This window comes from Salvelinus namaycush, unplaced genomic scaffold (genome assembly GCF_016432855.1).
Source record: "Salvelinus namaycush isolate Seneca unplaced genomic scaffold, SaNama_1.0 Scaffold990, whole genome shotgun sequence".
Classification (NCBI taxonomy): domain Eukaryota; kingdom Metazoa; phylum Chordata; class Actinopteri; order Salmoniformes; family Salmonidae; genus Salvelinus; species Salvelinus namaycush.
Window position 1 is genome coordinate 57,297 of NW_024061742.1, and position 27,366 is coordinate 84,662.

At 47.0% G+C, this 27,366-nt stretch overlaps 1 protein-coding gene across 4 annotated transcripts in view; it reads left to right on the plus strand.

Annotated features, from left to right (window-relative positions):
• Positions 1-269: 269 nt before the first annotated feature.
• LOC120043671 (cytoplasmic protein NCK1-like) overlaps positions 270-27,366 on the plus strand; it is a 36,830-nt gene continuing 9,733 nt past the window's right edge. The window contains exon 1 of one of the 4 annotated variants that reach the window (XM_038988222.1): positions 270-357. In XM_038988222.1, coding sequence (XP_038844150.1) covers positions 351-357 — 7 coding nt within the window. In that variant the 5' untranslated portion in view covers positions 270-350. Of the gene's footprint in view, positions 358-1,229; positions 1,397-14,190; positions 14,253-14,974; positions 15,028-27,366 lie in introns of those variants that run through there. The other 3 variants (XM_038988221.1, XM_038988223.1, XM_038988224.1) reach the window with 3 other exon arrangements.

Below are 27,366 nucleotides of genomic sequence, written 5' to 3' on the forward strand. Positions count from 1 at the left end.
GAGCAGTTGGAGGCCACGGAAGGAGAGTTGTATGGCATTGAAGCTCGTCTGGAGGTTAGTTAACACAGTGTCCAAAGAAGGGCCAGATGTATACAGAATGGTGTCGTCTGCGTAGAGGTGGATCAGAGAATCACCAGCAGCAAGAGCGATAGTACATTGTATCATCATTGATGTATACAGAGAAGAGAGTCGGCCCAAGAATTGAACCCTGTGGCACCCCCATAGAGACTGCCAGAGGCCCGGACAACAGTTTGGTATTCAATATTACATTTGCTCTTGTTTTGTAGCTGGTAAGATCTGCAAACAGACATCCATGGTTCTGTCCCATCATCAAACCTTTCTCCGTCTGGATGTCTGGTGGGTAAACAGTCTCCATAGCAACGCTGGTGATATCTGCTACAATAGAAGCCGACCTTTTCCAAAACAGCGTTGTTTCTTGTATTATTGTCTTTAGAGGACTGTTTTACTTTAATGTCCTTTGTCTTCTGTCCTTTTGTCTTTCTATTATTTTGTTAACTAGCTGTTTTTTAGTTAGCTAGCTAGCTTATTTTAGGAGAGTCCCTAGCAACTGCTTAGCAACCCAGCTAAGCTAACTGCACAATTTTATAAAAATATATACTTTTTCACAAGCCTATTTTCATGTGTTGCTTGTTTAGTCTCCCATTCGGTCTTGTACTTTTCTTTTGTTTTTTCCAATGTTCCAAAACCATGGTAATTTCAATATTTATAGGAGCTCATTTTTTCAGCAGCTGCTGCTCAATTTGGAACTCTGGAATCTCTCTCTCTCTCTCTCTCTCTCTCTCTCTCTCTCTCTCTCTCTCTCTCTCTCTCTCTCTCTCTCTCTCTCTCTCTCTCTCTCTCTCTCTCTCTCTCTCTCTCTCTCTCTCTCTCTCTCTCTCTCTCTCTCTCTCTCTCTCTCTGTGTATCTCTCTTGTTTCTCTCTCTCTCTGTGTATCTCTGTGTGTCTCTCTCCTTCACCTCTCTCTCTCTCCTTCGCCTCGCTCTCCCCCGTACCTCTCTCTCTGTCTCTCTCTCCTTCACCTCTCTCTCCTTCGCCTCTCTCTCTCCCCGTACCCCTCTCTCTCCCCCGTTCCTCTCTCACTCCTTCGCCTCTCTCTCTCTCCCAGAGGGAGGCTTAGCTCGGCCTGTTCCTTTCTTTCCCTCTCTCTCTCTCTGAGACACATTGACTGGGCTGTGCTCAGTGGGAAGTTAGCCGAGGCCTCTATCCCTGCCTCCCTATTGGTTGAGTCAGGTCACATGTCCAGGGAGTGGGCTGCCTGCCCTCCTCTGGGTGTTCACATGGAATAACTCTGCAGCTGTAGTGGGAAGAGTAGAGAGAGAGAAAGAGAGGGAGCGCCCAACATGGACATGGCTAACCTCTTCAAGCACTTCTTTCGTGAGTTGACATTTCTGGTCTGATAGAGATCCTCTGCTTTTCTGTTTGGATATGACTTGGTAATGACTTAGTTTAAGATTCAGTTGTTTCTTCCCTCCCTGGGTTTGGAGGAAGAGGGGCTGTCGTTTGTTTCCCTTCCTATTTTTCCACTCAGTGATTCCTAGTTTTTTTTTCTCTGGTTTAGGGAGTGTTCTAGAATGTGTGTTGTAGAGAGAAGAGGATTATGGGAATCCAGCCATGTTGTCTGTTAGTTAGGCAAGTTAGTTGGTGTTAGTTGTACACGAGTAGAGCCTGTATTCTTCTACACTAAAGTGGGCTGTAGTTGCCTACAGTAAAGTGGGCTGTAGGGCTGTAGTTTTCTACACTAAAGTGGGCTGTAGTTTCCTACAGTAAAGTGGGCTGTAGGGCTGTAGTGTCTACACTAAAGTGGGCTGTAGTTTCCCACAGTAAAGTGGACTGTGGGGCTGTAGTTTCCTACAGTAAAGTGGGCTGTAGGGCTGTAGTGTCTACACTAAACTGGGCTGTAGTTTCCTACAGTAAAGTGGGCTGTAGGGCTGTAGTTTCCTACAATAAAGTGGGCTGTAGGGCTGTAGTGTCTACACTAAAGTGGGCTGTAGTTTCCTACAGTAAAGTGGGCTGTAGTTTCCTACACTAAAGTGGGCTGTAGTTTCCCACAGTAAAGTGGGCTGTGGGGCTGTAGTTTCCTACACTAAAGTGGGCTGTAGTTTCCTACAGTAAAGTGGGCTGTAGGGCTGTAGTGTCTACACTAAAGTGGGCTGTAGTTTCCTACAGTAAAGTGGGCTGTAGGGCTGTAGTTTCCTACACTAAAGTGGGCTGTAGTTTCCCACAGTAAAGTGGACTGTGGGGCTGTAGTTTCCTACAGTAAAGGGGGCTGTGGCGCTGTAGTTTCCTACAGTAAAGTGGGCTGTAGTTTCCTACAGTAAAGTGGGCTGTAGGGCTGTAGTGTCTACACTAAAGTGCGCTGTAGTTTCCTACAGTAAAGTGGGCTGTAGGGCTGTAGTTTCCTACACTAAAGTGGGCTGTGGGGCTGTAGTTTCCTACACTAAAGTGGGCTGTAGTTTCCTACAGTAAAGTGGGCTGTAGGGCTGTAGTGTCTACACTAAAGTGGGCTGTAGTTTCCCACAGTAAAGTGGGCTGTGGGGCTGTAGTTTCCTACAGTAAAGTGGGCTGTGGCGCTGTCGTTTCCTACAGTAAAGTGGGCTGTAGTTTCCTACAGTAAAGTGGGCTGTAGTTTCCTACAGTAAAGTGGGCTGTAGTTTCCTACAGTAAAGTGGGCTGTAGTTTCCTACAGTAAAGTGGGCTGTAGTTTCCTACAGTAAAGTGGGCTGTAGTTTTCTACACTAAAGTGGGCTGTGGGGCTGTAGTTTCTACACTAAAGTGGGCTGTGGGGCTGTAGTTTCCTACAGTAAAGTGGGCTGTGGCGCTGTCGTTTCCTACAGTAAAGTGGGCTGTAGTTTCCTACAGTAAAGTGGGCTGTAGTTTCCTACAGTAAAGTGGGCTGTAGTTTCCTACAGTAAAGTGGGCTGTAGTTTTCTACACTAAAGTGGGCTGTGGGGCTGTAGTTTCTACACTAAAGTGGGCTGTGGGGCTGTAGTTTCCTACAGTAAAGTGGGCTGTAGTTTCCTACAGTAAAGTGGGCTGTAGTTTCCTACAGTAAAGTGGGCTGTAGTTTTCTACACTAAAGTGGGCTGTGGGGCTGTAGTTTCTACACTAAAGTGGGCTGTGGGGCTGTAGTTTCCTACAGTAAAGTGGGCTGTGGGGCTGTAGTTTCCTACAGTAAAGTGGGCTGTAGGGCTGTAGTTTTCTACACTAAAGTGGGCTGTAGTTTCCCACAGTAAAGTGGACTGTGGGGCTGTAGTTTCCTACAGTAAAGTGGGCTGTGGGGCTGTAGTTTCCTACAGTAAAGTGGGCTGTAGTTTCCTACAGTAAAGTGGGCTGTAGGGCTGTAGTTTCCTACAATAAAGTGGGCTGTAGTTTCCTACAATAAAGTGGAATGTAGGTTTGTAGTTTCCTACAATAAAGTGGAATGTAGGTTTGTAGTTTACTACAATGGAGTGGAAGGTAGGGCTGTAGTTTACTACAATAAAGTGGAAGGTAGGGCTGTAGTTTACTACAATGAAGTGGAAGGTAGGGCTGTAGTTTACTACAATAAAGTGGAAGGTAGGGCTGTAGTTTACTACAATGAAGTGGAAGGTAGGGCTGTAGTTTACTACAATGAAGTGGAAGGTAGGGCTGTAGTTTACTACAATGAAGTGGAAGGTAGGGCTGTAGTTTACTACAATTAAGTGGAAGGTAGGGCTGTAGTTTACTACAATGAAGTGGAAGGTAGGGCTGTAGTTTACTACAATGAAGTGGAAGGTAGGGCTGTAGTTTACTACAATGAAGTGGAAGGTAGGGCTGTAGTTTACTACAATGAAGTGGAAGGTAGGGCTGTAGTTTACTACAATGAAGTGGAAGGTAGGGCTGTAGTTTACTACAATGAAGTGGAAGGTAGGGCTGTAGTTTACTACAATGAAGTGGACGGTAGGGCTGTAGTTTACTACAATGAAGTGGACGGTAGGGCTGTAGTTTACTACAATGAAGTGGAAGGTAGGGCTGTAGTTTACTACAATGAAGTGGAAGGTAGGGCTGTAGTTTACTACAATGAAGTGGAAGGTAGGGCTGTAGTTTACTACAATGAAGTGGAAGGTAGGGCTGTAGTTTCCTACAATGAAGTGGAAGGTAGGGCTGTAGTTGTTGTTTTCTACACTAGAGAAAGCTGTAGGTTGTACTGTAGTTTTTCCTGATTATAATCCTTCCTAAATTCCATGTTTTGGAACTGTACAAGAGTATGTGTAAAGATTTACTAAAAAGTCAATTAGGCTAGCTGCTTTCAGTCTGTGGAGTTAATGTAAATTCAGGGAGGGTTACTGCTGGGAGGGTTACTGCTGGGAGGCTTGGAGGGTTTACTGCTGGGAGGCTTGGAGGGTTTACTGCTGGGAGGCTTGGAGGGTTTACTGCTGGGAGGCTTGGAGGGTTACTGCTGTGAGGCTTGGAGGGTTTACTGCTGGGAGGCTTACTGCTGGGAGGGTTACTGCTGGGAGGCTTGGAGGGTTACTGCTGGGAGGCTTACTGCTGGGAGGCTTACTGCTGGGAGGCTTGGAGGGTTTACTGCTGGGAGGCTTACTGCTGGGAGGCTTACTGCTGGGAGGCTTGGAGGGTTTACTGCTGGGAGGCTTACTGCTGGGAGGGTTACTGCTGGGAGGGTTACTGCTGGGAGGGTTACTGCTGGGAGGGTTACTGCTGGGAGGCTTACTGCTGGGAGGCTTACTGCTAGGAAGACCTTTGGGCTGTGGGTCACTCCCCTTCTCTAATGAGTTACAGTAGGGGGGGATGTGGGGTAAGACCTTTGGGTTGTGGGTCACTCCCCTTCTCTAATGAGTTACAGTAGGGGGGATGTGGGGTAAGACCTTTGGGTTGTGGGTCACTCCCCTTCTCTAATGAGTTACAGTAGGGGGGATGTGGGGTAAGACCTTTGGGCTGTGGGTCACTCCCCTTCTCTAATGAGTTACAGTAGGGGGGGATGTGGGGTAAGACCTTTGGGTTGTGGGTCACTCCCCTTCTCTAATGAGTTACAGTAGGGGGGGGATGTGGGGTAAGACCTTTGGGTTGTGGGTCACTCCCCTTCTCTAATGAGTTACAGGTAGGGGGGGATGTGGGGTAAGACCTTTGGGCTGTGGGTCACTCCCCTTCTCTAATGAGTTACAGTAGGGGGGGATGTGGGGTAAGACCTTTGGGTTGTGGGTCACTCCCCTTCTCTAATGAGTTACAGTAGGGGGGGGATGTGGGGTAAGACCTTTGGGTTGTGGGTCACTCCCCTTCTCTAATGAGTTACAGTAGGGGGGGATGTGGGGTAAGACCTTTGGGCTGTGGGTCACTCCCCTTCTCTAATGAGTTACAGTAGGGGGGGATGTGGGGTAAGACCTTTGGGCTGTGGGTCACTCCCCTTCTCTAATGAGTTACAGTAGGGGGGATGTGGGGTAAAACCTTTGGGTTGTGGGTCACTCCCCTTCTCTAATGAGTTACAGTAGGGGGGGATGTGGGGTAAGACCTTTGGGCTGTGGGTCACTCCCCTTCTCTAATGAGTTACAGTAGGGGGGGATGTGGGGTAAGACCTTTGGGCTGTGGGTCACTCCCCTTCTCTAATGAGTTACAGTAGGGGGGGATGTGGGGTAAGACCTTTGGGCTGTGGGTCACTCCCCTTCTCTAATGAGTTACAGTAGGGGGGGATGTGGGGTAAGACCTTTGGGTTGTGGGTCACTCCCCTTCTCTAATGAGTTACAGTAGGGGGGGATGTGGGGTAAGACCTTTGGGTTGTGGGTCACTCCCCTTCTCTAATGAGTTACAGTAGGGGGGGATGTGGGGTAAGACCTTTGGGTTGTGGGTCACTCCCCTTCTCTAATGAGTTACAGTAGGGGGGGGATGTGGGGTAAGACCTTTGGGTTGTGGGTCACTCCCCTTCTCTAATGAGTTACAGTAGGGGGGATGTGGGGTAAGACCTTTGGGCTGTGGGTCACTCCCCTTCTCTAATGAGTTACAGTAGGGGGGGATGTGGGGTAAGACCTTTGGGCTGTGGGTCACTCCCCTTCTCTAATGAGTTACAGTAGGGGGGATGTGGGGTAAGACCTTTGGGTTGTGGGTCACTCCCCTTCTCTAATGAGTTACAGTAGGGGGGGATGTGGGGTAAGACCTTTGGGTTGTGGGTCACTCCCCTTCTCTAATGAGTTACAGTAGGGGGGATGTGGGGTAAGACCTTTGGGCTGTGGGTCACTCCCCTTCTCTAATGAGTTACAGTAGGGGGGGATGTGGGGTAAGACCTTTGGGTTGTGGGTCACTCCCCTTCTCTAATGAGTTACAGTAGGGGGGATGTGGGGTAAGACCTTTGGGCTGTGGGTCACTCCCCTTCTCTAATGAGTTACAGTAAGGGGGATGTGGGGTAAGACCTTTGGGTTGTGGGTCACTCCCCTTCTCTAATGAGTTACAGTAGGGGGGATGTGGGGTAAGACCTTTGGGCTGTGGGTCACTCCCCTTCTCTAATGAGTTACAGTAGGGGGGATGTGGGGTAAGACCTTTGGGTTGTGGGTCACTCCCCTTCTCTAATGAGTTACAGTAGGGGGGATGTGGGGTAAGACCTTTGGGCTGTGGGTCACTCCCCTTCTCTAATGAGTTACAGTAGGGGGGATGTGGGGTAAGACCTTTGGGCTGTGGGTCACTCCCCTTCTCTAATGAGTTACAGTAGGGGGGGGATGTGGGGTAAGACCTTTGGGTTGTGGGTCACTCCCCTTCTCTAATGAGTTACAGTAGGGGGGATGTGGGGTAAGACCTTTGGGCTGTGGGTCACTCCCCTTCTCTAATGAGTTACAGTAAGGGGGATGTGGGGTAAGACCTTTGGGTTGTGGGTCACTCCCCTTCTCTAATGAGTTACAGTAGGGGGGGGGATGTGGGGTAAGACCTTTGGGCTGTGGGTCACTCCCCTTCTCTAATGAGTTACAGTAGGGGGGATGTGGGGTAAGACCTTTGGGCTGTGGGTCACTCCCCTTCTCTAATGAGTTACAGTAGGGGGGGGGATGTGAGGGAAGACCTTTGGCTTCCAGGTAGAACATTAGTTATTGTGTTATAGGATGGGGGTCTGTCTCCTGTCTGTCTATATGTTGATTGATTAGTACAGGATATCTACTCTTCAGCCAGTCAGTTATCAGGAGCAGGAATGTGCATACTGAGCTTTTGTGGTCAGAGATATTACTTTACTCTCCTCTCATCACCCTCCTCTCCTCTCTTCACCCTCCTCTCCTCTCTTCACCCTCCTCTCCTCTCTTCACCCTCCTCTCCTCTCTTCACCCTCCTCTCCTCTCTTCACCCTCCTTTCCTCTTCACCCTCCCCTCCTCTCCTCTCTTCACCCTCCTCTCCTCTCTTCACCCTCCTCTCCTCTCTTCACCCTCCTCCTCCTCTCTTCACCCTCCTCCTCCTCTCTTCACCCTCCTGTCCACTACTTGGTCAATTGATTGATTTCACAGCATGTTTAATCTCTGCAAATAAACTATATGAAACGATCGTTCCCCTCGGTTTTTATTTTACTCTGTAACAGGTAGCCTATATTGTAATCATGTGTTCAAGCTAATCAAATCAAAGTTTATTTATGATACAGTGAAATCTACACAATACAATGAATGACCCAGTCACAGTAAAGCTCTCCTCGTAAACAGAGCCACGATATTAAGTTATATGTATTTACATGAGGCTATTGCCTACAAATAGCTTTACCACGTAGTCAGATGCCTATTAGGCTATAGGCTACAAATAGCTTTACCACGTAGTCAGATGCCTATTAGGCTATAGGCTACAAATAGCTTTACCACGTAGTCAGATGCCTATTAGGCTATTGCCTACAAATAGCTTTACCACGTAGTCAGATGCCTATTAGGCTATAGGCTACAAATAGCTTTACCACGTAGTCAGATGCCTATTAGGTTATAGCCTACAAATAGCTTTGCCACGTAGTCAGATGCCTATTAGGCTATAGCCTACAAATAGCTTTATATTAGGCTATAGCCTACAAATAGCTTTATATTAGGCTATAGGCTACAAATAGCTTTATATTAGGCTATAGGCTACAAATAGCTTTATATTAGGCTATAGCCTACAAATAGCTTTATATTAGGCTATAGGCTACAAACATGGCATAGTCAGCCTATATAGTTACATGTTTTCGCTCCTCCCTTGTACTTGATTGATGAATTAAGGTCACTAATTAATAAGGAACTCCCCTCACCTGGTTGTCTAGGTCTCAGTAAGGAACTCCCCTCACCTGGTTGTCTAGATCTCAGTAAGGAACTCCCCTCACCTGGTTGTCTAGGTCTCAGTAAGGAACTCCCCTCACCTGGTTGTCTCAGTAAGGAACTCCCATCACCTGGTTGTCTAGGTCTCAGTAAGAAACTCCCCTCACCTGGTTGTCCAGGTCTCAGTAAGAAACTCCCCTCACCTGGTTGTCTAGGTCTCAGTAAGAAACTCCCCTCACCTGGTTGTCTAGGTCTCAGTAAGGAACTCCCCTCACCTGGTTGTCCAGGTCTCAGTAAAGAACTCCCCTCACCTGGTTGTCCAGGTCTCAGTAAAGAACTCCCCTCACCTGGTTGTCTAGGTCTCAGTAAGGAACTCCCCTCACCTGGTTGTCTAGGTCTCAGTAAGGAACTCCCCTCACCTGGTTGTCTAGGTCTCAATAAGGAACTCCCCTCACCTGGTTGTCTAGGTCTCAGTAAGGAACTCCCCTCACCTGGTTGTCCAGGTCTCAGTAAAGAACCCCCCTCACCTGGTTGTATAGGTCTCAGTAAGGAACTCCCCTCACCTGGTTGTATAGGTCTCAGTAAGGAACTCCCCTCACCTGGTTGTATAGGTCTCAGTAAGGAACTCCCCTCACCTGGTTGTATAGGTCTCAGTAAGGAACTCCCCTCACCTGGTTGTATAGGTCTCAGTAAGGAACTCCCCTCACCTGGTTGTATAGGTCTCAGTAAGGAACTCCCCTCACCTGGTTGTCCAGGTCTTAATAAGGAACTCCCCTCACCTGGTTGTCTAGGTCTCAGTAAGGAACTCCCCTCACCTGGTTGTCCAGGTCTCAGTAAGAAACTCCCCTCACCTGATTGTCTAGGTCTCAGTCAGGAACTCCGCTCACCTGGTTGTCTAGATCTCAGTAAGGAACTCCCCTCACCTGGTTGTCCAGGTCTCAGTAAGGAACTCCCCTCACCTGGTTGTATAGGTCTCAGTCAGGAACTCCGCTCACCTGGTTGTCTAGATCTCAGTAAGGAACTCCCCTCACCTGGTTGTCCAGGTCTCAGTAAGGAACTCCGCTCACCTGGTTGTCTAGATCTCAGTAAGGAACTCCGCTCACCTGGTTGTCCAGGTCTCAGTAAGGAACTCCGCTCACCTGGTTGTCCAGGTCTCAGTAAGGAACTCCCCTCACCTGGTTGTCTAGATCTCAGTAAGGAACTCCGCTCACCTGGTTGTCCAGGTCTCAGTAAGGAACTCCCCTCACCTGGTTGTCTAGATCTCAGTAAGGAACTCCGCTCACCTGGTTGTCCAGGTCTCAGTAAGGAACTCCGCTCACCTGGTTGTCCAGGTCTCAGTAAGGAACTCCCCTCACCTGGTTGTCCAGGTCTTAATTGAAAGGAAAAACCTGCAGCCACTAGGCCCTCCGTGGAATGAGTTTGACACCCCTGGTGTAGATAATCATTGTACCATCTAAAACGCTGTGAAATATATTTTCCATAACCCCAAAATATGTTTAGCTGTTTGAAGCTGGTGTACAAAAACTAAAGTAAAAGACGCAAAAAATCAAATCTTAAGAAGGGGAGTATAGGAATAGCACTAATAGAACAGATCTACCACTTTTTAGTATTTCTTTCACTGACTGACATATCTGTAACACACACTTCTATGTGAATTTGGTCTGGTAAAAAAAAGAAAAAGTTTTGCGGTTAGAGTCTTTCCTTAACGATAAGGATCCCAACTAAACGTTTACACCCCTATTTCTAACATGTATTGACACGGGGCCGAATACTTATTTAATCAAGATACATTTCATTCATTTAAAAAAAAAAATTCATCCACTTTGACAGAAACGTATAATTAAATCCATCTTATTCCCACTTTGTAACAATAAAATGTGAACAAATCCAAGGTTGTTGAGTACTTATGATAGGCACTGTATGGGTCTACCAGAGTGGTGTATCTCAGACTGGCTGACGTGTGTGTTGGTGTAGCCAGAGGAAGAGCCCTGGAATGAAGGGAAGTGGAGGGGTCAGGAGGTCCCACGGAGACAAAGGACAGCTGGGGAGGAGAGGATGAGAAGAGGGAGGAGAGGATGAGAAGAGGGAGGAGAGGAGGTGGTGTTATGGAACTATAGACTTCCTGTCTCATACCCGTTAGTCCTTAACTTTCTTCTCCTACCTCCTTTTCTTCTCTCTCTCTGCCCCCTTTTCTTCTTCTCTCCCTCTGACCTGCCTCAGTTCATCAAGAGAATAACACAGGACATGAGGAGGGGAAGGAGCAAGCATTATTCACGTCCAAACCCTCTGATTGGAGGGGAAGGAGGAAGCATTATTCACGTCCTAACCCTCTGATTGGAGGGGAAGGAGCAAGCATTATTCACGTCCAAACCCTCTGATTGGAGGGGAAGGAGGAAGCATTATTCACGTCCTAACCCTCTGATTGGAGGGGAAGGAGCAAGCATTATTCACGTCCAAACCCTCTGATTGGAGGGGAAGGAGGAAGCATTATTCACGTCCTAACCCTCTGATTGGAGGGGAAGGAGGAAGCATTATTCACGTCCTAACCCTCTGATTGGAGGGGAAGGAGGAAGCATTATTCACGTCCTAACCCTCTGATTGGAGGGGAAGGAGGAAGCATTATTCATTCTGTCTACTACAGGGAACCACCTTCTACTACAGGGACCACCTTCTACTACAGGGAACCACCTTCTACTACAGTTAACCACCTTCTACTACAGGGACCACCTTCTACTACAGGGAACCACCTTCTACTACAGGGACCACCTTCTACTACAGGGAACCACCTTCTACTACAGGGACCACCTTCTACTACAGGGAACCACCTTCTACTACAGGGACCACCTTCTACTACAGGGAACCGCCGTCTACAGGGACCACCTTCTACTACAGGGACTACCTTCTACTACAGGGACCACCTTCTACTACAGGGACCACCTTCTACTACAGGGGACCACCTTCTACTACAGGGAACCGCCGTCTACAGGGACCACCTTCTACTACAGGGACCACCTTCTACTACAGGGACCACCTTCTACTACAGGGACCACCTTCTACTACAGGGAACCGCCGTCTACAGGGACCACCTTCTACTACAGGGACCACCTTCTACTACAGGGACCACCTTCTACTACAGGGAACCACCTTCTACTACAGGGACCACCTTCTACTACAGGGAACCACCTTCTCCTACAGGGAACCACCTTCTACTACAGGGACCACCTTCTACTACAGGGAACCGCCGTCTACAGGGACCACCTTCTACTACAGGGACCACCTTCTACTACAGGGACCACCTTCTACTACAGGGACCACCTTCTACTACAGGGACCACCTTCTACTACAGGGACCACCTTCTACTACAGGGAACCACCGTCTACAGGGACCACCTTCTACTACAGGGACCACCTTCTACTACAGGGACCACCTTCTACTACAGGGACCACCTTCTACTACAGGGACCACCTTCTACTACAGGGAACCGCCGTCTACAGGGACCACCTTCTACTACAGGGACCACCTTCTACTACAGGGAACCGCCGTCTACAGGAACCACCTTCTACTACAGGGAACCGCCGTCTACAGGGACCACCTTCTACTACAGGGACCACCTTCTCCTACAGGGACCACCTTCTACTACAGGAACCACCTTCTACTACAGGGACCACCTTCTACTACAGGGACCACCTTCTACTACAGGGACCACCTTCTACTACAGGGACCACCTTCTACTACAGGGACCACCTTCTACTACAGGAACCACCTTCTACTACAGGGAACCACCTTCTACTACAGGGAACCACCGTCTACTACAGGAACCACCGTCTACTACAGGGACCACCGTCTACTACAGGGAACCACCGTCTACTACAGGGACCACCGTCTACTACAGGGAACCACCGTCTACTACAGGGAACCACCGTCTACTACAGGGAACCACCGTCTACTACAGGGAACCACCGTCTACTACAGGAACCACCGTCTACTACAGGGACCACCTTCTACTACAGGGACCACCTTCTACTACAGGGACCACCTTCTACTACAGGGACCACCGTCTACTACAGGGAACCACCGTCTACTACAGGGACCACCGTCTACTACAGGGAACCACCGTCTACTACAGGGAACCACCGTCTACTACAGGGAACCACCGTCTACTACAGGAACCACCGTCTACTACAGGGACCACCTTCTACTACAGGGAACCACGGTCTACTACAGGGACCACCTTCTACTACAGGGACCCACTGTCTACAGGGACCACCGTCTACTACAGGGACCACCTTCTACTACAGGGACCACCTTCTACTACAGGAACCACCGTCTACTACAGGGAACCACCGTCTACTACAGGGAACCACCGTCTACTACAGGGAACCACCGTCGTCTACTACAGGGAACCACCGTCGTCTACTACAGGGAACCACCGTCGTCTACTACAGGGAACCACCGTCTACTACAGGGAACCACCGTCTACTACAGGGACCACCTTCTACTACAGGGACCACCTTCTACTACAGGGACCACCTTCTACTACAGGGACCACCTTCTACTACAGGGACCACCTTCTACTACAGGGACCACCTTCTACTACAGGGAACCACCTTCTACTACAGGGACCCACTGTCTACAGGGACCACCGTCTACTACAGGGACCACCTTCTACTACAGGGAACCACCATCTACTACAGGAACCACCATCTACTACAGGAACCACCGTCTACTACAGGGAACCACCGTCTACTACAGGGACCACCGTCTACTACAGGGGACCACCGTCTACTACAGGGACCACCGTCTACTACAGGGACCACCGTCTACTACAGGGAACCACCTTCTACTACAGGGACCACCTTCTACTACAGGGAACCACCGTCTACTACAGGGACCACCGTCTACTACAGGGACCACCGTCTACTACAGGGACCACCTTCTACTACAGGGGACCACCGTCTACTACAGGGAACCACCGTCTACTACAGGGAACCACCGTCTACTACAGGGAACCACCGTCTACTACAGGGAACCACCGTCTACTACAGGGAACCACCTTCTACTACAGGGACCACCGTCTACTACAGGGACCACCGTCTACTACAGGGAACCACCGTCTACTACAGGGAACCACCGTCTACAGGGACCACCGTCTACTACAGGGACCACCTTCTACTACAGGAACCACCTTCTACTACAGGGACCACCTTCTACTACAGGGACCACCTTCTACTACAGGGACCACCTTCTACTACAGGAACCACCGTCTACTACAGGGACCACCTTCTACTACAGGGAACCACCTTCTACTACAGGGAACCACCTTCTACTACAGGGGACCACCTTCTACTACAGGGAACCACCGTCTACTACAGGGACCACCTTCTACTACAGGGACCACCTTCTACTACAGGGACCACCTTCTACTACAGGGAACCACTGTCTACAGGGACCACCGTCTACTACAGGGAACCACCGTCTACTACCGGGACCACCTTCTACTACAGGGACCACCATCTACTACAGGGACCACCTTCTACTACAGGGACCACCTTCTACGACAGGGGACCACCGTCTACTACAGGGGACCACCGTCTACTACAGGGACCACCGTCTACTACAGGGAACCACCGTCTACTACAGGGGACCACCTTCTACTACAGGGGACCACCGTCTACTACAGGGACCACCTTCTACTACAGGGACCACCTTCTACTACAGGGACCACCTTCTACTACAGGGGACCACCTTCTACTACAGGGACCACCTTCTGACGTAGAGAGATAAAAAGGGGGGGTGAGAGAGAGGCTGATGGACTAGACAGTGGTTCCCTGTAGACAGTGGTTCCCTGTAGTAGACGGCGGTTCCCTGTAGACGACGGTGGTTCCCTGTAGACGACGGTGGTTCCCTGTAGTAGACGGTGGTTCCCTGTAGTAGACAGTGGTTCCCTGTAGTAGACAGTGGTTCCCTGTAGTAGAAGGTGGTTCCCTGTAGTAGACAGTGGTTTGAGATATCAGCTGATGTAAGAAGGGCTATATAAATACATTTGATTTGATTTGACATGCTTACCACAAAAAAAAAATACATTAAACTTGAGTGTGCATAACTATTCACCCCCTCAAAGTCAATACTTTGTAGAGCCACCTTTTGCAGCAATTACATCTGCAAGTCTCTTGGGGTATGTCTCTATAAGCTTGGCACATCTAGCCACTGGGATTTTTGCTCATTCTTCAAGGCAAAACTGCTCTAGCTCCTTCAAGATGCATGGGCTCCCCGCTGGTGTACAGCAATCTTTAAGTCATACCACAGATTCTCAAATGGATTGAGGTCTGGGCTTTGACTAGGCCATTCCAAGACATTAAAATGTTTCCCCTTAAACCACTCGAGTGTTGCTTTAGCAGTATGTTTAGGGTCATTGTCCTGCTGGAAGGTGAACCTCCGTCCCAGTCTCAAATCTCTGGAAGACTGAAACAGGTTTCCCTCAATAATTTCCCTGTATTTAGCGCCATCCATCATTCCTTCAATTCTGACCAGTTTCCCAGTCCCTGCCGATGTTTTGGGAGTCTCCCACATTTGCCTATTTTTTTCTTTAAGCAATGGCTTTTTTTCTGGCCACTCTTCCGTAAAGCCCAGCTCTATGGAGTGTACAGCTTACTGTGGTCCTATGGACAGATACTCCAATCTCCGCTGTGGAGCTTTGCAGCTCCATCAGGGTTATCTTTGGTCTCTTTGTTGCCTCTGATTAATGCCCTCCTTGCCTGGTCCGTGAGTTTTGGTGGGCGGCCCTCTCTTGGCAGGTTTGTTATGGTGCCATATTCTTTCCATTTATTAATAATAATGATGTAATGGTGCTCTGTGGGATGTTCAAAGTTTTCAGATATTTTTTATACCCCAACCCTGATCTGTACTTCTCCACAATGTTGTCCCTGACCTGTTTGGAGAGCTCCTTGGTCTTCATGGTGCCGCTTGCTTGGTGGTGCCCCTTGCTTAGTGGTGTTGCAGACTCTGGGGCCTTTCAGAACAGGTGTATATATACTGAGATCATGTGACAGATCATGTGACACTTAGATTGCACACAGGTGGACTTTATTTAACCAATTATGTTACTTCTGAGGGTAATTGGTTGCACCATATCTTATTTAGGGGCTTCATAGCAAAGGGGGTGAATAGTGCATATGCAGGCACCACTTTTCCGTTTTTTATTTTTGAGAATTTTTATTTTTTAAGTAATTTTTTTCATTTCACTTCACCAATTTGGACTATTTTGTGTATGCCCATTACATGGAATCCAAATAAAAATCAATTTAAATTACAGGTTGTAATGCAACAAAATAGGGAAAAATGCCAAGGGAGATGAATACTTTTGCAAGGCACTGTTTTGTGAGGCATCTGTTTCTCAAACTAGACACTCTAACGTACTAGTCCTCTTGCTCAGTTGTGCACCGGGGCCTCCCACTCCTCTTTCTATTCTGGTTAGAGCCAGTTTGTGCTGTTCTGTGAAGGGAGTAGTACACAGCGTTGTATGAGATCTTCAGTTTCTTGGCAATTTCTCATATGAAATTGCCTTAATTTCTCAGAACAAGAATAGACTGACGAGTTTCAGAAGAAAGGTATTTGTTTCTGGCCATTTTGAGCCTGTAATCGAACCCACAAATGCTGATGCTCCACATACAGTGGGGCAAAAAAGTATTTAGTCAGCCACCAATTGTGCAAGTTCTCCCACTTAAAAAGATGAGAGAGGCCTGTAATTTTCATCATAGGTACACTTCAACTATGACAGACAAAATGAGAAAAAAAATTCCAGAAAATCACATTGTAGGATTTGTTATGAATTTATTTGCAAATTATGGTGGAAAATAAGTATTTGGTCACCTACAAACAAGCAAGATTTCTGGCTCTCACAGACCTGTAACTTCTTCTTTAAGAGGCTCCTCTGTACTCCACTCGTTACCTGTATTAATGGCACCTGTTTGAACTTGTTATCAGTATAAAAGACACCTGTCCACAACCTCAAACAGTCACACTCCAAACTCCACTATGGCCAAGACCAAAAAGCTGTCAAAGGACACCAGAAACAAAATTGTAGACCTGCACCAGGCTGGGAAGACTGAATCTGCAATAGGTAAGCAGCTTGGTTTGAAGAAATCAATTGTGGGAGCAATTATTAGGAAATGGAAGACATACAAGACCACTGATAATCTCCCTCGATCTGGGGCTCCACGCAAGATCTCACCCTGTGTGGTCAAAATGATCACAAGAACGGTGAGCAAAAATCCCAGAACCACACGGGGGGACCTAGTGAATGACATGCAGAGTGCTGGGACCAAAGTAACAAAGCCTACCATCAGTAACACACTACGCCGCCAGGGACTCAAATCCTGCAGTGCCAGACGTGTCCCCCTGCTTAAGCCAGTACATGTCCAGGCCCGTCTGAAGTTTGCTAGAGAGCATTTGGATGATCCAGAAGAAGATTGGGAGAATGTCATATGGTCAGATGAAACCAAAATATAACTTTTTGGTAAAAACTCAACTCGTCGTGTTTGGAGGACAAAGTATGCTGAGTTGCATCGAAAGAACACCATACCTACTGTGAAGCATGGGGGTGGAAACATCATGCTTTGGGGCTGTTTTTCTGCAAAGGGACCAGGACGACTGATCCGTGTAAAGGAAAGAATGACTGGGGCCATGTATCGTGAGATTTTGAGTGAAAACCTCCTTCCATCAGCAAGGGCATTGAAGATGAAACGTGGCTGGGTCTTTCAGCATGACAATGATCCCAAACACACCGCCCGGGCAACGAAGGAGTGGCTTCGTAAGAAGCATTTCAAGGTCCTGGAGTGGCCTAGCCAGTCTCCAGATCTCAACCCCATAGAAAATCTTTGGAGTGAGTTGAAAGTCCGTGTTGCCCAGCAACAGCCCCAAAACATCACTGCTCTAGAGGAGATCTGCATGGAGGAATGGGCCAAAATACCAGCAACAGTGTGTGAAAACCTTGTGAAGACTTACAGAAGACGTTTGACCTCTGTTATATACCCTTTGTTGGCAATGACAAAGTATTGAGATAAACTTTTGTTATTGACCAAATACTTATTTTCCACCATAATTTGCAAATAAATTCATTAAAAATCCTCCAATGTGATTTTCTGGGAAAAAAAATCTAATTTTGTCTGTCATAGTTGAAGTGTACCTATGATGAAAATTACAGGCCTCTCTCATCTTTTTAAGTGGGAGAACTTGCACAATTGGTGGCTGACTAAATACTTTTTTGCCCCACTGTACTCAACTAGTCTAAAGGCCAGTTTTATTGCTTCTTTAATCAGCCCAACAGATTTCAGCTGTGCTAACATAATTGCAAAAGGGTTTTCTAATGATCAATCAGCCTTTTAAAATGATAAACTTGGATTAGCTAACATAACGTGCCATTGGAACACAGGAGTGATGGTTGCTGATAATGGGCCTCTGTACGCCTATGTAGATATTCCATTAAAAATCTGCCGTTTCCAGCTACAATAGTCATTTACAACATTAACAACGTCTACACTGTAATTTCTGATACATTTTATGTTATTTTAATGGAGCAAAAATGTGCTTTTCTTTCAAAAACAAGGACTGTGACCCCAAACTTTTCAACGGTGGTGTGTGTGTGTGTGTGTGTGTGTGTGTGTGTGTGTGTGTGTGTGTGTGTGTGTGTGTGTGTGTGTGCGTGTGCGTGTGCGTGTGCGTGTGTGTGTGTGTGTGTGTGTGTGTGTGTGTGTGTGTGTGTGTGTGTGTGTGTGTGTGTGTGTGTGTGATGGGATATATTATAGACAGGCATAGCAGCAGGGAAGACACTTTTATTACAGGACTCATGAGGATAATGCACTTTCCTGTTTAACAAATGCATGGTTTTATCCGCCCCCCCAAAAATTACGTTTTTATTTAGGTGACCAGGGAGAATGTGCAGGTCGCACCAGTGCGACCAATATCACACAGCCAAGTCAAAGGGTCACAAAATGGGACTAAATGGTCACAGACTGGAGCATTGTGCAGGAAATTAACTTTAAAACTGCAAAGTGATCTCTTAGCTCCATGCCAAACTGTGTAGATTTGCACAGAATTAAAAATTAAAACAATTACAATTAAAACAGCACAATGTTATCTACTCCGCTAAGATCCCTTAACCTATCTAGCTAATAGACTTAGTTTACACTTCCAATCAACTGGGGGAGGTCAAAATAATAAACTGTCTACCAAATCTATTCATTTTAAAATGTTGATTACTTGCCATTATCATTCACCTGATGATAAGACAAGATGTTACTTAGACTTTTTTGCTAACATATTTTCGTGGTCTCTGGGTTACCGGTTTGTGTGGGCAGCTGGCCCTGGGAAAGAAAAGTTTAAACTGGCCTAGATTCCTCTTATCTTCCACCAAGCTCATCTCCCTATCACTCCAGAGGATTCAAACTACCATTCACCTCCATAACTGCCTGATAGTAGCATGGCAGGGAGAGTGTGAGGGACTGAGCATCCAGCCAGGCAAATTCAGCATTCAGTCTCTGCTTCCATGCTGTTTTAATGCAAAGTGGTTGTTTTGAATAGTGGAGGAAGAGCTAAGTCAATTCCCTTAATGCTCAGTGTGATAACACTACTTTCACCTTGGTACACTTGTAGAAAAAAAGTGTTATATAAAGCCAAGTTCTATATATGACACCCTAAAGATCCAATATAGAACCAAGTTCTATATATGACACCCTAAAGATCCAATATAGAACAAAGTTCTATATATGACACCCTAAAGATCCCATATAAAACCAAGTTCTATATATGACACCCTAAAGATCCAATATAGAACCAAGTTCTATATATGACACCCTAAAGATCCAATATAGAACCAAGTTCTATATATGACACCCTAAAGATCCCATATAAAACCAAGTTCTATATATGACACCCTAAAGATCCAATATAGAACCAAGTTCTATATATGACACCCTAAAGGATCCAATATAAAACCAAGTTCTATATATGACACCCTAAAGATCCAATATAGAACCAAGTTCTATATATGACACCCTAAAGATCCAATATAGAACCAAGTTCTAAATATGACACCCTAAAGATCCAATATAGAACCAAGTTCTATAAATGACACCCTAAAGATCCAATATAGAACCAAGTTCTATAAATGACACCCTAAAGATCCAATATAGAACCAAGTTCTATATATGACACCCTAAAGATCCCATATAGAAGCCCCAATGAAACAGAAAAGGGTATACAGTGCTTTCAGAAAGTATTGACACCCCTCGACTTTTTCCAAATTTTGTTGTTTCAGTTTGAATTTAAATAGAGATTTTTTTGTCACTGGCCTGCACACAATACATCATAATATCAAAGTGGAATTATGTTTTTTGAAATTTTGACAAACGTAATAAAAAAAGATAAGCTGAAATGTCTTGAGTCAATAAGAATTCAACCCCTTTAAAGGGGAATTTCGGCTTGTTTTCATCATGTCTGAGGCATTTCTAGGACAGTGAGGAACTCAAGGTCAGGGCTTCTCACGCTGAATGATACACCCTTTGACGGCTTCCGAGATTAAAAAATTTATGTAGTCCTGCTTTGTGGCATTTCGCGAAGACTCGGTGTTATGTTTATCGCACTATACGTTTTTGTTGTGTAGATGTGGTTGTCCATGTTTGATAGAGCCTTTGGACGTCTTTCAGCCATGGTCCTACCGGCGGATTCATTGTTAAATATCCAAGCAGACACAGTTATTTTTCCTGTAAGTCACCTAGCTAACTTTAGTTTATCTACTGAAACCCATATTGTGTATTGCTGGCTGACATACATGGGAAATCAAATCATTTTTCTGTTTGCTAACTTAGCTAGCTAGATAACCAACTACCGGTAACCATATCTATGACTAAAAATAGAAGAGGTTTTACAATCAGAGATCTTTTGTATCTCGATTGTAAACACCTCTTCTCATTTTAGTTGTAGATATGGCTACTAAACAGCAAGCTACATGTTACAACCAGCCACCTAAAGCTAGGTTTGTCAGCAAATGTTAGCACATGACGGGAGTTGGCTAGCTAGTTAGCCTGTTGCCTGCTAATTTATGCGCCACGCCTCACATTTGTAACTTGTTCGCAAATGTGTAACATCAGCAACTAAATAATCTTACTAGCTAGCTATGTAACATAATGGATGAGGGTTGACAGTGAAATACATCCATGGTCATAATCATAACCAATCTCACTAAATTACAGGCATGATGCAAGATAGGATTACAAACAGATATAAATAACAAGTATTGTATATCCACCAAGCTAGCTAGCTAAGTTTACTAGCAAACAGTGAGGAGAAACAATATTACAACAATTTACTGTTGTAAATCTCTAAAACTGTAACTATAAAAAATATTTGCCTGAGCATGCCTGATAGACATGATGCCTGATAGACATGGCTATAGGTAGATACTGTCTGCCTACCTACCTAGGCTCATTTGTATGTTCTGGTCACTGTGCAATGGTTGAGGGTTATGCCATATTTCTTCCTATTAGGGTAGATATTTTTCTAAATGTAATCCCTGTGCCTGTGCACATTTATGCATGTTCAACTAGTCCCTAATGTTAAAGTTAAGCTGGCATGGTTCAACTGTTATTCAAACTGTACAATAGAGTATAGTTTTTGTCTTCCAGACAATACCTTGTGGTGCCTGGGCTTCTTCCTGGAGTGGATTCTAGATACTGAAACAGAATTCCTTTGCCTGCGTCATTGTAGCAGAACTGTATCCAGTGAAGGGTATTCCTTTCGAGAGATTAGACATTATGCTGGATTTCAAGCAGATGACTCATGAGGAGCTGAATGGCAGTTTGATCATGACAACACTCCTCCCACAGCTGTGCAAGTATACCGTGAACTTAGTGTGTTCCTTTGTGAATGGCAGTTTCATCATGACCACCTCTCCCATCATCTGCTGATCACCAGTTATCTTAGCCACAGACTGTTACACCAGTTAGTGTGATTTAACCACAGAGTGTTGGTGTCCATTACTGGAAGTTAAATGATAGCTACTGTTTGGTGTAACATAGAGAATTTTCAACCAACCTTCGCCATGTCGTCTTCGTCCTTGATTCGGGGAAACAGGAGTCTCACAAAACGTCTGTGTTCAGATGCAGGGGGTCAGTTTGAATTTAAAAAATGCTCTGTCATTAAAATAAAAAATGTTTTGCTCCATAAAGTAATCCAACAAGGTGTGCGCCACCATCGTGTCTATTTCAAGTCTTCTCACTCATTGATCGAAACATGTCTCTGTCATCAGGACATGCAGTATTTTGGATTGGACAGCCACCTGTCTCAATCAATGAGAGAAGACTTGATATAGACAAGATTTCTGCAAAACTCTTTGGGTAAATAATATTATCTGCTGTAATAATCTGTAGCTACAGTTCTCTGCACTTGTGTGTCTCTACACCTGAGACTCGGACACGCTGAACTGTTCATAATATATATGTTTTACTTTGACCATATACAATTCTTGTTGAATACCCAGTTCTCTTGAGTTAGCATTAAATAGTGTACACTCCCCTGTATTTTAGAATTTGACAAATAAACAAACATTCTTTGGCTATCTGAATGTCCGGCATCTGTTTGGTGCTACAGAGCCCTGTACAGCTTATTTAAATATCTTCTGTGAATCCATAAGGGCTGATACATTTCAAAGATTAATAGAAATTATGCATATTTATTTGATGGTTGTTTTAAATCAGTGCACTCCAACCCTGTTCCTGGAGAGCTACCCTCCTGTAGGTTTACAGGACGGTCTCTCTCAGGAACAGGGTTGGAGTTAAAACCTACAGGAGGGTATCTCCAGGAACAGGGTTGGAGTTAAAACCTCCAGGAGGGTATCTCTCCAGGAACAGGGTTGGAGTTAAAACCTCCAGGAGGGTATCTCTCCAGGAACAGGGTTGGAGTTAAAACCTACAGGAGGGTATCTCTCCAGGAACAGGGTTGGAGTTAAAACCTACAGGAGGGTTTCTCTCCAGGAACAGGGTTGGAGTCAAAACCTACAGGAGGATATCTCTCCAGGAACAGGGTTGGAGTTAAAACCTACAGGAGGGTCTCTCTCCAGGAACAGGGTTGTAGTTAAAACCTACAGGAGGGTAGCTCTCCAGGAACAGGGTTGGAGTTAAAACCTACAGGAGGGTCTCTCCAGGAACAGGGTTGGAGTTAAAACCTACAGGAGGGTATCTCTCCAGGAACAGGGTTGGAGTCAAAACCTACAGGAGGGTTTCTCTCCAGGAACAGGGTTGGAGTTAAAACCTACAGGAGGGTCTCTCTCCAGGAACAGGGTTGGAGTCAAAACCTACAGGAGGGTGTCTCTCCAGGAACAGGTTTGGAGTTAACAAATGTCTCACCAAGCACTGTGTGTGTGTGTGTGTGTGTGTGTGTGTGTGTGTGTGTGTGTGTGTGTGTGTGTGTGTGTGTGTGTGTGTGTGTGTGTGTGTGTGTGTGTGTGTATTGGTATGACGGGGAGGTCAGAGCTTGCCTGGTCTGCCAAGACATTCCTGTCTGGTAACACCATTTTCACCGCTGGCCCTGCCAAAGATCAGCTCAGCTTCCCTGGCTACTAGGGTGTAACCCGCCTGGCTAGGCTACATGAGGTAGAGCTGGCTAGGCTACACGAGGTAGAGCTGGATAGGCTACATGAGGTAGAGGGGGGTCCAGCGCAGCTAGTAAGCTCCAGGCTGGGCAGAGAGGCTGGATGAGGAACCACTAGACTGGGCAGAGAGGCTGGATGAGGAACCACTAGACTGGGCAGAGAGAGGCTGGATGAGGAACCACTAGACTGGGCAGAGAGGCTGGATGAGGAACCACTAGACTGGGCAGAGAGGCTGGATGAGGAACCACTAGACTGGGCAGAGAGAGGCTGGATGAGGAACCACTAGACTGGGCAGAGAGAGGCTGGATGAGGAACCACTAGACTGGGCAGAGAGAGGCTGGATGAGGAACCACTAGACTGGGCAGAGAGGCTGGATGAGGAACCACTAGACTGGGCAGAGAGGCTGGATGAGGAACCACTAGACTGGGCAGAGAGAGGCTGGATGAGGAACCACTAGACTGGGCAGAGAGAGGCTGGATGAGGAACCACTAGACTGGGCAGAGAGAGGCTGGATGAGGAACCACTAGACTGGGCAGAGAGAGGCTGGATGAGGAGCCACTAGACTGGGCAGAGAGAGGCTGGATCAGGAACCACTAGACTGGGCAGAGAGAGGCTGGATGAGGAACCACTAGATTGGGCAGAGAGAGGCTGGATGAGGAACCACTAGACTGGGCAGAGAGGCTGGATGAGGAACCACTAGACTGGGCAGAGAGAGGCTGGATGAGGAACCACTAGACTGGGCAGAGAGAGGCTGGATGAGGAACCACTAGACTGGGCAGAGAGGCTGGATGAGGAACCACTAGACTGGGGAGAGAGAGGCTGGATGAGGAACCACTAGACTGGGCAGAGAGAGGCTGGATGAGGAACCACTAGACTGGGCAGAGAGAGGCTGGATAAGGAACCACTAGACTGGGCAGAGAGAGGCTGGATGAGGAACCACTAGACTGGGCAGAGAGGCTGGATGAGGAACCACTAGACTGGGCAGAGAGAGGCTGGATGAGGAACCAATAGACTGGGCAGAGAGAGGCTGGATGAGGAACCACTAGACTGTGCAGAGAGAGGCTGGATGAGGAACCACTAGACTGGGCAGAGAGAGGCTGGATGAGGAACCACTAGACTGGGCAGAGAGAGGCTGGATGAGGAACCACTAGACTGGGCAGAGAGAGGCTGGATGAGGAACCACTAGACTGGGCAGAGAGGCTGGATGAGGAACCACTAGACTGGGCAGAGAGGCTGGATGAGGAACCACTAGACTGGGCAGAGAGAGGCTGGATGAGGAACCACTAGACTGGGCAGAGAGAGGCTGGATGAGGAACCACTAGACTGGGCAGAGAGAGGCTGGATGAGGAACCACTAGACTGGGCAGAGAGGCTGGATGAGGAACCACTAGACTGGGCAGAGAGGCTGGATGAGGAACCAATAGACTGGGCAGAGAGAGGCTGGATGAGGAACCACTAGACTGGGCAGAGAGAGGCTGGATGAGGAACCACTAGACTGTGCAGAGAGAGGCTGGATGAGGAACCACTAGACTGGGCAGAGAGAGGCTGGATGAGGAACCACTAGACTGGGCAAAGAGAGGCTGGATGAGGAACCACTAGACTGGGGAGAGAGAGGCTGGATGAGGAACCACTAGACTGGGCAGAGAGGCTGGATGAGGAACCACTAGACTGGGCAGAGAGAGGCTGGATGAGGAACCACTAGACTGGGCAGAGAGAGGCTGGATGAGGAACCACTAGACTGGGCAGAGAGAGGCTGGATGAGGAACCACTAGATTGGGCAGAGAGAGGCTGGATGAGGAACCACTAGACTGGGCAGAGAGAGGCTGGATGAGGAACCACTAGACTGGGCAGAGAGGCTGGATGAGGAACCAATAGACTGGGCAGAGAGAGGCTGGATGAGGAACCACTAGATTGGGCAGAGAGAGGCTGGATGAGGAACCACTAGACTGGGCACTTGGGGGGGAAATCGATAGTTCCATATCGGGGTGTTATTTTTGCCAATATATTTTGTCGTATCGTTTTGCTAGATGGCTGTACCTGCACCAAAACTCCAGTATGTTTTCTTCATAGCTTCTTCTCCTTTCTTTAAAAAAAAAATAGGGAGCCAATTTGTTTTAGCACTTGTACTTCCATGCCTGATCTAAACTAGTTTCCTCATGGCTCTCTCTGGTCCCTCTGCAACATGGTGCTCTTAGCAATTCAGAAATCATACAACATAGTTACATGTCCATGGTATCGCACCGAGACAAGTAAACCAAAGATCAAAGTCAAAATCTAAAGTAACAGTCAGTATCTGGTGTGGCCACCAGCTGCATTAAGTACTGCAGTGCATCTCCTCCTCATGGACTGCACCAGATTTGCCCGTTCTTGCTGTGAGATGTTACCCCACTCTTCCACCAAGGCACCTGCAAGTTTCCTGACATTTCTGGGAGGAATGGCCCTAGCCCTCACCCACCGATCCTACATGTCTCAGACGTACTCAATGGGATTGAGATCCGGGCTCTTCGCTGGCCATGGCAGAACACTGACATTCCTGTCTTGCAGGAAATCACGCACAGAACGAGCAGTATGGCTGGTGGCATTGTCATGCTGGAGGGTCATGTCAGGATGAGCCTGCAGGAAAGGTATCACATGAGGGAGGAGGATGTCTTCCCTGTAACGCACAGCGTTGAGATTGCCTGCAATGACAACAAGCTCAGTCCTATGATGCTGTGACACACCGCCCCAGACCATGACGGACCCTCCACCTCCAAATCGATCCCGCTCCAGAGTACAGGCCTCGGTGTAACGCTCATTCCTTCGACGATAAACACGATTCCGCCCATCACCCCTGGTGAGACAAAACCGCGACTCGTCAGCGAAGAGCATTTTTTGCCAGTCCTGTCTGGTACAGCGACGGTGGGTTTGTGCCCATAGGCGACGTTGTTGCCGGTGATGTCTCGTGAGGACCTGCATTACAACAGGCCTACAAGCCCTCAGTCCAGCCTCTCTCAGCCTATTGCGGACAGTCTGAGCACTGATAGAGGGATTGTGCGTTCCTGGTGTAACTCGGGCAGTTGTTGTTGCTGCCATCCTGTACCTGTCCTGCAGGTGTGATGTTCGGATGTACCGATCCTGTGCAGATGTTGTGACACGTGGTCTGCCACTGCGAGGACGATCAGCTGTCTGTCCTGTCTCCCTGTAGTGCTGTCTTAGGCGTCTCACAGTACGGACATAGCAAATTATTGTCCTGGCCAAATCTACAGTCCTCCAGCCTCCTTGCAGCATGCCTAAGGCACGTTCACGCTGATGAGCAGGGACCCTGGGCATCTTTCCTTTGGTGTTTTTCAGTACAAAGGCCTCTTTAGTGTCCTAAGTTTTCATAACTGTGACCTTAATTGCCTACCGTCTGTAAGCTGTTAGTGTCTTAATGACCGTTCCACAGGTGCATGTTCATTAATTGTTTATGGTTCATTGAACAAGCATGGGAAACAGTGTTTAAACCCTTTACAATGAAGATCTGTGAAGTTATTTGGATTTTTATCTTTAAAAGACAGGGTCCTGAAAAAGGGATGTTTCTTTTTTTGCTGAGTTTATATACAGGGTCAGTACCATATTAACAATGTACAGGGATACTGGAGTAATGGAGGTAGATATGTATAGGGGTAAGGTGACTATATACAGGGTCAGTACCATATTAACAATGTACAGGGATACTGGAGTGATGGAGGTAGATATGTATAGGGGTAAGGTGACTATATACAGGGTCAGTACCATATTAACAATGTGCAGGGATACTGGAGTGATGGAGGTAGATATGTATAGGGGTAAGGTGACTATATACAGGGTCAGTACCATATTAACAATGTACAGGGATACTGGAGTGATGGAGGTAGATATGTATAGGGATAAGGTGACTATATACAGGGTCAGCTCCATATTAACAATGTACAGGGATACTGGAGTGATGGAGGTAGATATGTATAGGGGGAAGGTGACTATATACAGGGTCAGTACCATATTAACAATGTACAGGGATACTGGAGTGATGGAGGTAGATATGTATAGGGGGAAGGTGACTATATACAGGGATACTGGAGTGATGGAGGTAGATATGTATAGGGGTAAGGTGACTATATACAGGGTCAGTACCATAGTAACAATGTACAGGGATACTGGAGTGATGGAGGTAGATATGTATAGGGGGAAGGTGACTATATACAGGGATACTGGAGTGATGGAGGTAGATATGTATAGGGATAAGGTGACTATATACAGGGTCAGCTCCATATTAACAATGTACAGGGATACTGGAGTGATGGAGGTAGATATGTATAGGGGGAAGGTGACTATATACAGGGTCAGTACCATATTAACAATGTGCAGGGATACTGGAGTGATGGAGGTAGATATGTATAGGGGGAAGGTGACTATATACAGGGTCAGTACCATATTAACAATGTACAGGGATACTGGAGTGATGGAGGTAGATATGTATAGGGGGAAGGTGA